Genomic DNA, 14,741 nt, shown 5'->3' on the forward strand with positions numbered 1-14,741 from the left:
GTACTGAAATGTTTTGCCGGCTAGGTTATTTGTCTAAAAGGTCTTTCTTTCACGACTTTACAATGTAACGTTGATACTATAGCCTTGTGTTCAAAAGGCACGTAAGCTAATCGTCATACTTTGTCTTTGTTTAAAGCCCTCTCGCAAGAAAAGTGAACAAAAGGGTAGCGACAGGCAAAGCAAGGTCTAGGGTTCAGAGGCTGACACTCTCGGCTTCAGCTCCTTAATCTCACATTTTTCGGCGCTAAAAACAGCCTGAAGGCTTGTGAATATGACACTTGTTGCTCATACTGAGCAACATCTAGTCAAAATCTTCGCCTAGAAGCGTACCCCACAAGCATTCTACTGATCTTAGATCGTGAACAATTGACCATATCTTATGATAATGGCAAACTTATACATGGCCATCTTGGTTATGCAAACAGGGTCAAAGCTGGCATTTCAAAATCTTCATTTGAAGGTACAGTATAGCCCATACAACATCAAGTGCCATGATTTCTGTTGGTTTACCTCCAAGTCCTCTGGCTAAATATACAGTCGTACTGTCACGTAAATCACGTAATTGACAATAACAGCATGCTCTTGTAAATGTACTGCTTTCATTAGTGATTCCCAAGTTTATAAGATGACGATCACCAACTTTTCATAATGACTCAGCTCCTGCATTAACCTTACTCGTTTCAGTGACGGGTTCAAATCTATAATAGTGACACTTTTATCCCGCTTTAGTCAGGAAAAGCGATTTCATGACACAGTGTATTTCCAATATTGAAGTCTATAGTTTGTCGACTTCATTGCCCTCGTTATAGATGAAAAGGCATATTTGAAGGCTCTCAGAGTTTGATTCTGTAATCTGCGGTGCAAATTCAGCAAATTGATGGTGGCACTAATAGTCACTCAGTAGCTAGGTGATTTCGCCTGTCTCATTTAGACAATTAGACGTACGTTTATTTATTTGTCAGTTCTTTGGACTTTGCTTTGTCAGTGCTCGTAATTCATTGAGATCTATGCAACTAAATATAGATCTATGATGGTCTCTATATTGCATGGTCCAAATCACAATGTATTATATAGTATGTCTTAACGTGAAGCAATCTATGCGGGGTTAATCACCTTGGTGTTATGCTACAGGACAAAAAGAAGAAATCCACCAAAGAGTAGCTTTCTGACAGATTTTTATGCATCGCTGTCCTTGCCGAAATATAGCGCATCGTTCACTTTTTAAGAGTTCACCAAAGGTATTTAAATAGTTTGCGTGAGAAATTTGGCTGAATTAATTATCTGCGCGAACAGTCTCGAAATATTGAAATCCTTCCAGTTTCGTTGCAGGTAAAGCACAATCTGGAGTATTTCCCAAATAACTTTTTATTGTCTTGAATTCGGCCTACTTCCAGACGTACCCTAAAGATGGCGCTATTACTCCACCGGTGTCGGAGCACCGTTGACATGAAGTAGCTTTAGAGAGTGGTGTAGTGAAAGCTGGAAATGTGACAAAACTTCGCTATGAGTACAACTGAGGAGAGTAGACAATCAATGGAACCATAATAGGAGCATAACTGTATCTGATAAAACTAGATGAAGTGGAGAAACGACACGGTATTTTGCATGTTCTGAATCTATGGTAATAGAGAGGAGAGGAGCGGACACAATGACCTAAGCTAAGATTGACGAGTGTTTCTGCGAAATTCGAAGAATGAAATTCTATGATTCTTATGACCTAACTAAGTTGTTCACTTCTTGTGACGTAGTCATGCTCGTTTGTGTTTCTCGAATGCTACAATTCTATTGGATTTTGCGTTATCATAAACAGGAAAATCGAATACGTGTACTCTTGGATCAGAACCTCTATTCATTGTTTGTGTGTGTGTGTATGTGTGTGTGTGTGTGTGTTTCCTTTGCTTTTTACACTCTTTAAAAACCAACGCGAAAGAAAGATAAGAAAAAGTTTCGTATTGATATGCACGGTAACAAACTTCGATAAGTTATAGGCCCCTAATAACAAGCACACTCATAAGAACTTGCACGCACAAACATACAAACACACACATGCACAGACACATTCACAGATATACATACATATTCACATTAATTCTTATGGATGCGAAAAGAAGAGTACTTAGCGGCGCTACTTGACGACTTGATAAAATTATGTCACAAGTTACAATGTACGTCAAGCATCATGCAAATTGCATATGTCCAAGAGTTTGTTGAACACGGAAATGGATGAATGATAATGTATCAAATAGACCATGCTGCTGAGGGACATAATCAATAGAACGTGAGGAAGGTACAAGAGCACTGGACGATAACTAAACGAGCATGTAATCATATGATACGTTGGTACGTCGAAACAAGTTATAAGAAATAATCATTTGAATGTTAGAAAGACAACTACTTTGATGCAGGCAAACACCGTAGAGAGCGCAGATCTTTACAAATTTGATGTGACGAGCCGTTGGCACGGACCCATGTTACAATAAGAATGTATACTGCTGCCCACAACTTGTTAATAATTAAAATATTAATGAATTAAATATGTGGGCATTTAACCCGTAAAGTCCCGAGGAATATCGCTACAGAACTGTCACTTTATTGTTAATCACGTCAGTTGCAACACTGTATTTTACCTAATGTCCTATTTATATTACCAACATAAAGGATAGAAATAACTAGCTTGATTCATCTGCTAAAATTATATAGAAGTAAAGATTGCCAATTTTAGAGTAAAACATGAAATTTGATGTTATCAAAATGTTGCCAGTTATTTATGAATATTCAAACAGGGAAGATTCTTGCAACACAAGAATGCGAAAGGGGAAATTTTGTACTCTTGTCCTATTAAACCCATAATAACTATAAGAGCAAAATTCATAATGAAATCTGAAGTAGCAAATCACACAAAATAATGTGGTTTCTGGGACTTGAAGGGTGAAAGTGAGATTAAGTACAACCCTTGGACAGAAATGACCGATGAGATCAATCAAGAGGAATGATTAACAAGAACTGGAAGTTATAGATATCAAATGGCTGCAAACCCAACTGACAATTTTTAAAAATCAGCACCATGGTATCGAAAGAAAACAAAATAATCGAACGGTTCATCCCAAGAATTAAGTAAATCGCCCTTGTGGTCTTTTGTCGATATAATCGCGATCACGATCTATCGTGATTTGATATCAATGATCGAATACAGATCCGACAACGTTACCTTTACAAAGCAGAACGAGCCCGGAAATAATGATGATAAACAGTGCAGACAGTTTGGCCACGGTGAATATCGATTGCACGCTCGTCGCCCACTTCACGCTGCGACAGTTCACGTACATGACGGTGACTGTGGGACAAAAGAAAAGAGAAGAAACATGTTCTTTATTGCTATTTTGATCTCGTTGTCTTAAAATTGTTGCACAAGATTTACATTCAGATGTAAAAGCTTATAGTTTTGTTGGTATTACGATCATGAATGTTTATGATTCGGACATCATTTTTTTTTTCTTTTCGGTTATTGTAGGTTCGTCTGAATGAGAAAATAGTTCCATAATTTGAGACCGTGACGATTCGACTGCTTTTACTTTAATCAGATTTAAATTTCCATCTTTATTAAAAGTACACATTCCTTTGACTTGTTACGGATATATTGTGACGTGTTATCATTCCCTTGCATGCTTTCTGACAGTGAAAGCGCTCTTAAAATCCTTTGTACATCCTTTACATCGTTGCCCTAGGGACACATCGATTTGTTGTACATTTCTCGTCCAGCGATGATGACACACGGATTTTCCTAAAACTTTGAAAATGCATAACTTCTGAACGGATTGTCTAGTTTTTCTCAAGCTTGTCGCTGATGTGTTCTACTAATATTTCTGTATTCACTGAATCGACACGTAGATTTTGAGGCAAATTCCCCATCAAAGAAAAAGAAGGCTCATTGCTGATGTGCGCACGCACTCAGTCCTCCTGCTATACTACCATAGTATTCTTAGTTTTACGGCGAAAAAAAAAATTTTTCAAATCCAAGTGGTGAATACACGGAATACAGTCGAATGCAATCTGCAAGTGGTTACTCGACAAGGTGTATTTGTGTGAGTGTGTGTGTGTGTGTGTGTGTGTGTGTGTGTGTGTGTGTGTGTGTGCGTGTGTGTGTGTGTGTGTGTGTGTGTGTTGGGGGGGGGGTAGGGATGATAGGTGTCACCGTGATAACACACGAATAAAGTACTACCACATTTTAGCCCAACTGCAAGTCGTTAGGGGGAAAAAACCTTGGGGAAACGTATGAAAACGTTTCCTAGAGTTCATAGCCCAAGGCTCAGCTGGAGTTATCGTCATCACGCCCTCTATTGTCCTATATATAATAATTGCAGATAGCACTGGTGAAAATATGGATCCCACCCTGAAAACATACAACATTTTGTATTTTGGACGTGCGTGATTGTTTCTCCCGGGAACCGGTTTAGGGCGGCTCACTACAGTGGACAATAAAGTACATGTGTCATGTTCAAAGCCACACGATAAGATTTGGACAGTGTAAGGAAGCACTATGGACCTAGACTTACATCCGATTTGCGAACAATGCAAGAGGGTGGTCACTATACGCTATTGTGGCCTCTGCTGGGACAAACTAGAATCCACAAATCCTGCGTTGTAGCTTTTACATCTGCGCTGGTATGTGATAAAAATATCGTTTATACTGACCTACATACACCTTAACGCAGTTGGTCCTATCCATGTTGACTTTGTTTTTCTGTTTTCCATGTTCAGTGCGGTACGTTTGAGCAAGGTGTTATCGATTAAGAAACAAGTTTTGTCCTCAACATTTTGTTCAGGTAAACTACAGGACCTACATTTCGCATCACAACCATCTGTCTCCAGTTCCGACACCATGTTTGCCATCAACGCAACCAATAAGATTTTATTATTATTTCCATCATTCTGCCTGTGATCGGAATCATCACTTCCATTATCTTTCCATTTTCCTTTTAGTTTGACAGCTGAACTTCACCCCAAATGAGCTATTTGCGTATGCATTGCATCTTAAAGAGATAATGACAGCAGTATACTTCCCCAAATAGCAGTTAAATTACACATGGAGTCGAGGAGGTTTATTGATAAGTGTGATTAATGACAAATTTTCATGCCCCAGGTATAAAAGGCCAGTATACAATTGTTGTAGTCACCCACTGCGACAAAAACAAAACAAAACAAAACAAACAAAACCCGGATGGTGACTTAGAACTTGGCAGTCTCTCAGTGCTATATCCAGAAGAAATGGACAATCACACTAAACTGTCACAAAGTTCAAGTGCGTGTACTGTATCTGTGACACACTGAGTGGCAACATGGTACTTGAAACACTTGACACAGATTACAAACATTTGAACACGAGGCTACGCACGTGTCATCAGTATAGACCGATTCAAGCAACTGTTCATGGAAGTGCGCCCTCTTAAGGCGACGCCATAACTGGGGGCCAAACAGGCCGGGTCGGCAAGCGCCCTGCGTGCGTGGCAAGGGTGCCAGCGGCAGCCAGTGCATGCTACCACCCGGCGCCAGCCGGCCAGCTAGCTATCTCTGGCGCTGGCAGCGATCGACCCATCTGGCTTTGTGACAACTAGAGTCTACATTTTTTTTTCGCTAGCTAATTAAAAATAAATAAAATCAAACAACTTGTACCGACAATGAGCGAATGGGTAGATGACATACGGCTGTAGCCAAAACTTGAATTTCAAGGTAAATATCGGTACGATCCGTGAGTGTTTGTAGACTCTATTTCTTTGGCGATGACTTGGGTACTCGCATGTAAGCCCCGTATATTCACATTTGTGTAAGAGAATAAAAACCGCTGGGGAGAATTATTGCTAGGCGCAGGCAGACGTTTCTAGTAAGCCTAGACTGTTGACAAGTTAACTGATATAATTAGATACAATATGGATAAGAATCGTGAGCTAAATATGGCGAAATAAATTGCAAGCTATCAGTTAACTTAATCTTTTTAGGGCAGGCTTTTGCCTTTACTCGGGAGTGTCGGGTCAGCAGGGTAGAATCTGTCTAACGTTAGATCTTGTCTAGCCCGACCAGACGCTGTTACGCTAGTCCTGTCGCGACGTACCATGTACAGCGACTGGGCTGTGTATAGTTAGATCTTGTCTAGAAATCTAGGCAAGAGTCCAGACTAGATCTAGACCTATTGACTTCTAGAACCCTACATCCTATATCATTATTTTTCGGTTGTCGATAACTTTGGGCAAGCCCAACTAAGTAAACCAAACGGAATTTATTATAAATCTAGGCGTTAAACGACTACGTCGCCTGATGTCTACAACCAAAACTTCTACTGTTTTAAGGGCTTTAGGTCTAAGTACCCTTGCACAACATCACGCTAACGCCTAATATTATAATCTACAAAAGTGATTTTTAAATCATACTTTCTTAGTATGATTATGAAACGGATATGTTTGTCACCATCCATGGTTTAATATATCCATCGTATCACTTTATCAAAAGTCAAATGCAGAGTTCCAGGCCAAAATTGAATAGGCCTATGATCAATTCAGTGCTGAACATTGAAGAAGTGAAAACAATATAAGAATTTAACGCATCTTGAAACATTTATTTAGCTGTAGTGTAGGCTGTAAAATGTTTGTCATAATGATAAAGTCTAGCCAGGAAATGTATTCTAACTTTGGCAAGTAGGACACCAAGGATAAGAAAAAACAATCAGTGAATTATCAAATTCTTTTATCTAAACTTGTCTTCTAAGATGAACAACACAATTTACGAATATGCAGTGATAACCTAATTAAAATAGTTAATAGAGAATCTAGTAGACATAGCTTGTTTCGAAATCTGGGCATTTTTTATACCGTTGTATTTCACTTAATTGTCTTTAATTCTTGCCTTAATTTATCATGCGTCAGCGGTGTCTGAATTTCACACACTGCCGTGCAGCTTCCATTTCCATTTTTTCTGTTATTTGTGCACCCAGCAACTGCACAATATGTTTTCCTGATCCTTCCTTTGAAGCTTTCATTGTAGATCAATATGTCTGAATTACTCATATCAATTTGTCCAAAAGAAAAGCATTAAAAGCCGCTGAATGACTTTTCCCACAGTGAGTAAACAATCACAATATTAGCGCGGCGGTCGCCGGCCGCGGCGCAGCGGCCAAGCCCGGCTAACTATGCGCGATGGGTACGCTAGGCTGCTGAGCTGCAAGTGCAACTCGCTGGGTAGCTAGCTCGCTGGAAGCCCCCGTTGGCCCCCAGTTATGGCGACCGTTATAGCGCCGCTAGCGGTGGTAGGTGAATAGGTCATCGAAATTGAATCGGTCTATAGCAGCACAGTTTTGACATATAGTCTCTTGTTCGAATGTTTGTGAACTCATTTTCACACCCGTTCATAATTCGGACAACCTAGTTGTATCACCCCTCGGGGAACAAGGAAAAGTAGAAATTACGCGGTGCGTAATATATGTCCCCGCCGGAAGTAGCATTTTGTAGCCAATGTACAGTACAGGTCAAAAATCAAGGTCAAAGGTCAAAGAAGTCAAAGGTCAAAATTCTGTGTAGAAGTTTTGAAGCCCTCACCTAGTGCCATCACATAAAGCAAACGGAAGCGAAATCGGGTTAGAAATGGCGATGGAGTAGCATTTTGTAGCAAAATTTACAATACAGGTCAAAAATCAAGGTCAAAGGTCAAAGAAGTCATAGGTCAAAATTCTGTCTAGAAATTTTGAAGCCCTCACCTAGTGCCATCACATAAAGCAAACGGAATCGAAATCGGGTTAGAAATGGCAAAGGAGTAGCATTTTGTAGCAAAATGTACAATACAGGTCAAAAATCAAGGTCAAAGGTCAAAGAAGTCAAAGGTCAAAATTCTGTGTAGAAGTTTTGAAGCCCTCACCTAGTGCCATCACATAAAGCAAACGGAATCGAAATCGGGTTAGAAATGGTGAAGGAGTAGCATTTTGTAGCCAATGTACAATATAGGTCAAAAATCAAGGTCAAAGGTCAAAGAAGTCAAAGGTCAAAATTCTGTGTAGAAGTTTTGAAGCCCTCACTTAGTGCCATCACATAAAGCAAACGGAATCGAAATCGGGTTAGAAATGGCGAAGGAGTAGCATTTTGAAGCAAAATGTACAATATAGGTCAAAGGTCAAGGTCAAAGGTCACAACTGAAATTCTGTGTTGAAGTTTCAAAGCTCCCATGTAGTGCTATCATATAAAGCAAACAGAATCAAAATTGGCTCATAAATGACAGAGAAGTAGCAAATTGAACATTTTGATCACACACGGACGCACACACAGACGGACGGACGGACGGACGGACACACGGACACACACACGTACGGAGCCCGTTTCATAGTCCCCTGCTCGAACTCGTTCGGCGGGGACAAAAAGAGAAGGCATTCATATTTAGGAGACTCTCTGATCAATGGCCTGCGCTACTGGAGGAGACGTTTCGACGACTGCCACGACTGATTAGTCTCAACAACTCATATGGAAAAGTGGCTGCCCTATTTGGTTTAGAGAATAATAAATGGATATTTAACAATTCATTGATTACCGATAATATCAGGGAGATGAGCAGTATAATATTGATGACATGTTCACATGTTTACAAGTATGTGTGATACATGAAAATTAATGATTTGACTTTTGAACTTTGACCACTGACTTGACTAGACTTTTCCCTCGAACTTTTGAGGTAACTTGCAACAGTGCATGTTCGTGTGTGTGTTTCTGTGTGTATGCGTCTGTCTGTGGGTGTCTATGTGTAGGCAGGTGCGTGAGTTCAACCTTGACCTTTGCCTCAATTGTACCCTCAGTGCAGAGCCAAAAACATTCAAATTAAATGATTGACTCGAAAAGGAAGTTCTTAACACTGATGGGAAATATTTAGAAGTTAAAGTACTTTCTCGAACAAAAAAACAAACAAACAAACAAACAAAAGCTGCCAAATCATCAAATTTCGTTACAACATGCGTTGTCACTCTGCCCATCACGCTTCTCCACTTATCCTATAAATACACAACGACAGAAACCCTACCAATGTTGGCCGACTAGGGAAAAACCTCGCTTAACACTGTAATTGCTTACCCTGTATGTCTAACAACGTCATAATCTTTGCATTGGATATCAGTTCTTTCTTTGCCAATTATGGAATTTACTCATAGTTAAAGTTACTTATCTCCTCCTTGCTACGTTTCCTTAGATATAAGTTCATATTTTTGTCATAAGCTCTATATAAATGTTCTATAATTATGTTATCATATATTTCATTGTGAGAAAGTTTACAGGCCCAAAATTTCAACGGTTAACATTCTTTCATGAAACAACAATGTTAGTCTCAGTCACGTGCAAATTAAATGAGGACAAATTTTATCACTGCCTTAAAACTATAATCACTGAAAATGAAATGAAGTTATATTTCCCATAAATGATTATCATCCAAATTGCTCAAGGCGTTTGTGGTAGTGCGGAGCTTGTTTAACGTGTGTTCAATACGCAGTACGCTCTGGGAACAAGATGTTCAAAGGTTGAGTTGATAACGGCTTATGTACTCTACACATGTCATAATTTCTTTACAAGTTACTATATGTCAATAGATAAGATGCTAATTTGTCAAATGATGCAGATGCCTCGCTATGTGCTAGAAATTCTCCGTAATGTATATCAGGACATGCATCTCGGTTGATTACTCATGATTACAGATTAAATTTGTTTACCGTCGTTAATGTCAAGTCAAAGTGACGCAGAACACTGACACAACGTTGAAGGGACTACTATAAATTTCCTTCATGTTTAAAGTTGCTTCCTTATTGCAGTTAAAGCAAAATATTACTCCATGTTGAAGTTGATTGAGATATGTATAGTAAAATCATAACAAACAAAATATTTGTAATTCAGAGTTTGACATTTTTTCCAACAGTGGTGGAATGGTCATTGTCTCATAACTAATGCAAATTAGAAGAGATGATGACGTCATAATAACCTCACAAGGGGTTTAGTCTCCATGTGACCTGTGCGAAAATGTGCAGTAATCAAAGTTGTTTCTGTCGTTGAAATTGAATTAAAGAAAATTTAAATTCCTAGCATCTAATTACAGCAGAGTTGAAATGATTTGACAATTATTATGACACTGAAGGGGAATGGGTTGTAGACACTAAATCTTGAACGAAACCATGATTTTTTTTTTTTATATATCATGTTTGTAGGAGAATTATTGAGTTCCATAATTTGGTTGAGACAAATATCATTCCTGGAAACACGTGAAACATAACTCTTGTATTCAAAATATTTCCTAGTTTCATGTTACAGCAAAGCAAAAAAGACAAAATGATGATGCCATTGCTTCTAAAGGTCCGTCACTTTAATATCGACGCAAAACCCCTCGCACTACATTTTCGCTTTTTTTAATGATATGAGAGACGACAACTACGTATCTTCTACGTCAACTCATTGTAGAATCAAAATAACATCATACGGTGGTATTGTGCTGCGTGTGCCAGATTGGCAAAAAAAAAAAGTTTATTCATTCAAGTAACCCATCAATTACCGGTATCTATTAGATTTACTTCTGTACCAAACAAAAGGAAGAGTTGTGCATCTGAATAACATATCTAGTTCCACTGTAAAGTATAAACGTGTGGAACATGAACATTATTTCATATAACTGTCCTATTCTTTGTACGACATAAACGGAACTTTTTCCATTCTGTTCATTTAATTTAAGGGTAAGGACCTCCACGTGTTATTTGTCCATGTCCCTTTAACCGGGTTAGACCCGGTTAAACCGACCTTGATTTGTTTACCAAGGGTCGTGTTTGTCTTATAAGTCATGTTTGACCTGACCTTACTGGCAACTTGTCGAGGGCAGTGTTTAATGATGTTTAATCACATTTATTATCTCACGAGGATAACCAGTGATGTTCAGTTCTTCGTTATCGCTTTGCGAAGTAAAACATTCAGTTCGTGTTGCTCACGAAATCAAGAAATAATCACAAAGCCTGACATGAAAAATGGTAGCCAATGGCCTAAACATACGGTAAGTAAAACTATACGCCCATATTTATGTCATATATTTATCATCTTGTTCACTGGGTCCGAATTAGGCTTGCACAGAGTGATGTGCACAGATCTCATATGTCTTCCAGGATCAGACACTGGTAACATTATCATCAGTATTATTCGTGTACTCTTTATCATCAATATTGATTATTTTCATTATCATCATAATTTCTGTCATTTGTATTTATCATCAACTTCTTCATCACTTCATTTTATCATTATTGCTAGTATGCTGCTGCTACCACTACTACTACTACTACGACGACGACGACGACGACGACGACGACGATCACTACTACTGTTACTACAACTACTACTACCAGTGTTATATCTTTCGATCATTTTCATTATCGTTAGATAGTATCGTCATGCACTGCTAGTACAAGAAGTACCATCATCGTCATCATATTCGTCGTCATTAGTACTTGAATGTAGGCCTATTACTTCCCACTTCTATTGCTACTTCTTCTTGGTCCTACTACTCGTAACATAATCAGATCACTCCTGACTTCGAATACGGAACCCTCATGATATTCTGTGATCGATTGATATTATTGTAACTACAAAATCTGACAATTTCAGAAGGCGAAATGCCTCCTTGTTTTCTGAAAACCATACAGACACACTGAGGCATTTTAGGGAACAATTTCTGTTCTCCGGGTTGCTATAGACAAGGAGCTCCTTGCTATAGACCAATTTCCTTTTTGACCTCTCGATGATAGTAGACATAGAGGGTGTACATGCAGTGTCGATTAACCGGGCACAAACTACCAAATACGGAGGGAGCAGCATTTGGCTAGATGGTCACAGCCAAGCGGCCCCCTACCGAGGTATTTCCATCAACCCCATCTCTCGACGTCGTGTATGGAATCTCATTCATTACTCGCTCACAGCTCACACGTCGTCTGATCCAACGAGGTACTAGGCGAGCCTAGTACCTCCTTGGTCTGATCAACGAGGTACAAGGCGAGTGCTCGCCAAGTACCTCCTTTGTCTGATTATACAAGAGCTGGCACAGTCATGAGTGACATCGCTACACTGTCTTTACTGAATGGACGGGCATCTCCTATTGCATTTCCTAAATGCACTAATTTCATAAGGCAACTCCTGGAAGAAAGGGAAAAACGAAGTTACAGTGGCATGGTAAATAGCCAAGGGCCATGAGATGCGTGCTATGATGAAGAATAAAAGTTATGTATCATACACAAGCACCTGTGTAAATCCCAAACAGGCATACATTGTACGTGACGTGTACGTATCTGTATGAAGAGAAAGAAAGAAAACGAAAATTCACGTCTGATCTAATAAATTATTTTGATGTCCAATGAATCCGTTGTCTTCAATTAATACAGCATGGGCCATGTGCTTTAATTCTAAAAGTAATCTATATAGACATTTCCACGTCCTCGCACCCTAACACAATACAGCAAACAAGAAGATATCAAATTTATCCTATCTCGCATCTATACTGAGCGACTGAAAGGCCAGTGAAGGTCAGCCCAAATGCATCTACGCCATTAAGTCCAGATGACCCAAGAATCGAGAGGTCGGTGACTTGCTGAAATGGCCAGGATTGATAAGTTTGATTGTCAAAGCTGATATACGGGGATATTCATGTCGTGTATACGTCACGAATAAAGTGAGGAAATTAACATCATGGGATACAACGGCCCCCATTTATTAGTTCACCCATACGGACGACGACAACCAATTTCTGAGTAAAAAAAAAAGATATCGAAATACGTTGCTGTAGAGTGTATAAAATACTACTGGAACCTGATGTGGAAAACGAACATGAAAAACAGATAGCCCAATTATAGAATTATATACAAAGATAATACACTGTATACACAAAACATGAAAAAAAAAGACACTTGATGAAAATCATTAACAGGACTGGTACAGTATAAGAGTCTACAAAGATCAGAGATAAGTAAAGAAAAGAAGAGCGCAGAAAAGAAAAGAAGAGAAAGAGAATTAATTAAAAAAAAAAGAAAAGAAGAAGCATGATTCCTATACACCCCACCCCCAGTCAACGCAATGAAGAGTAGATGGAAGAAGACGGGTGAGGAAGATCCCTTCGGACTGTGGAAAATGAGATGCGATCCTCAATAATCAGCCCTTGGCAATATTATACGTAAAACGCATATTGAGATTGTGGCGACTCGAGATTCCTTCCTGTTTTTTTACTATGCCAAGAGGCGAAAGGGGCAGAAATTTTCTGTATCAAAGTAGGATATTTTAATTCTTCATTTTGGAAGGATTCGCCATCGTGGCTAGAATGCCGACGGCTTACCGACGCAAATGTTGCAGAGAATGATGGTGGGGACCCTGACGTAGCTCTTGTAGCAGGGATCGTTGGCGGGGAGGAACGTCTCTAGGATATACTGAGCAAAGACCGAGCAGATGACGGCCTGCTGGGCAGGCAACATGATCACCATCGATATCCACACGTAGAGAAAGGAGAGGAGGTCGCCGAATGCGACCTTGATGTAGGCATAATGTCCACCGGACGACGGTACGGAGAGGCCGAGCTCGGCGAAGCACAGGGCGCCGAGAAGGGAGAAGAAGCCGCTAAGCAACCAGATGACGAGGCTCATACCGGGTGAGCCGACGCCCAGGTAGACGCCCTTGGGCGTGAGGAACACGCCGGAGCCCACGATGTTGCCCACGTTGATGGCCACGCCCCCGGTCAACCCGATCTCGCGCTTCAGCCCGACTTTGTCCGGGTCGTTGAGGAAGTCGCCGGTGATTCGGTCGAGGCCCGCCTCGCTGGCACTGTTCACCGTCAGTCGTCTACCCATATCGATGACTTCGAGCCCAGACGACAAGAGATATTTTGAGCTTGAAAGGGATCGAGACGACAAGAGTTTGTGCAACCCCTCTAACTCTTCAAACCTTCTCTGACGGTATTCTCACGAGCTGGAACAACGATTATTGCCATGGAACACCATTACCAAACAGAATTTAGCACAGGAACGTCACACTACGCACCACGACCGTCGTCCGCACCGAACAACCCTAGATTAACTAAATTCAGTTTCTTCAAAAACTCTGAGAAGCTTTATGCATTGTTCATAATAATTCCAGAGAATTCAAAATCGCAAAAGCAGTTCAGACCAGAATCACTGAATGACGCCCTTGAAACTGCCACGCAATCGTTGAATTTCATATTCTCTTTTTCTTTTTCATCTCGGCGTCTTATCAAGTCAGAAAAGGCACAGATGTTGCATACCGTATCGGTCACCCGGGGTAGTATAGTGGTAAAGCATCAATGAATTGCGATAATTAATGACTGTAATTGCGCCTAGTTACGAACGATAACCAACCCGACCACATGACACCTAAGGCTTGGCTCCCAGCGTGAGCGATTGTATGGTTCATGTTGTAAGATAAAGGGAACGAGTCACTAGTTCATTGGAATTAAGATATCAAAAAATGCCTTATGTTATCGTAATTGGCGCCATGAGATGTTCCACCTATTCTCAGGGGACTTAAACGATATACAGCAAGAAATTGTGATTTATGCCGAGCATACTTGCAATTGTTTTAACTAAAACACTAGGGTATATTCATCCAAAGCGTTCACGATTTTGATTTTCAATGTATCATTTTATATTCTGGAAGAAAGACGAAGAAACTTTTCCACAACTTACGCCCGTGCTTCAGAAAAGA

General features: G+C 39.9%; 1 protein-coding gene and 1 pseudogene across 1 annotated transcript in view; both read right to left on the minus strand.

Moving 5' to 3' along the window:
• Positions 1–14,741, minus strand: part of LOC140241533 (Y+L amino acid transporter 2-like) — a 46,284-nt gene that overhangs the window by 13,188 nt on the left and 18,355 nt on the right. The window contains exon 2 of the mRNA XM_072321267.1: positions 3,209–3,334. Within this exon, the coding sequence (XP_072177368.1) occupies positions 3,209–3,334 (126 nt within the window). The remainder of the gene's footprint in view (positions 1–3,208; positions 3,335–14,741) is intronic.
• On the minus strand, positions 13,343–13,870 carry LOC140241891 (Y+L amino acid transporter 2 pseudogene; annotated as a pseudogene).

Source organism: Diadema setosum, chromosome 18 (genome assembly GCF_964275005.1).
Source record: "Diadema setosum chromosome 18, eeDiaSeto1, whole genome shotgun sequence".
Taxonomy (NCBI): Eukaryota; Metazoa; Echinodermata; class Echinoidea; order Diadematoida; family Diadematidae; genus Diadema; species Diadema setosum.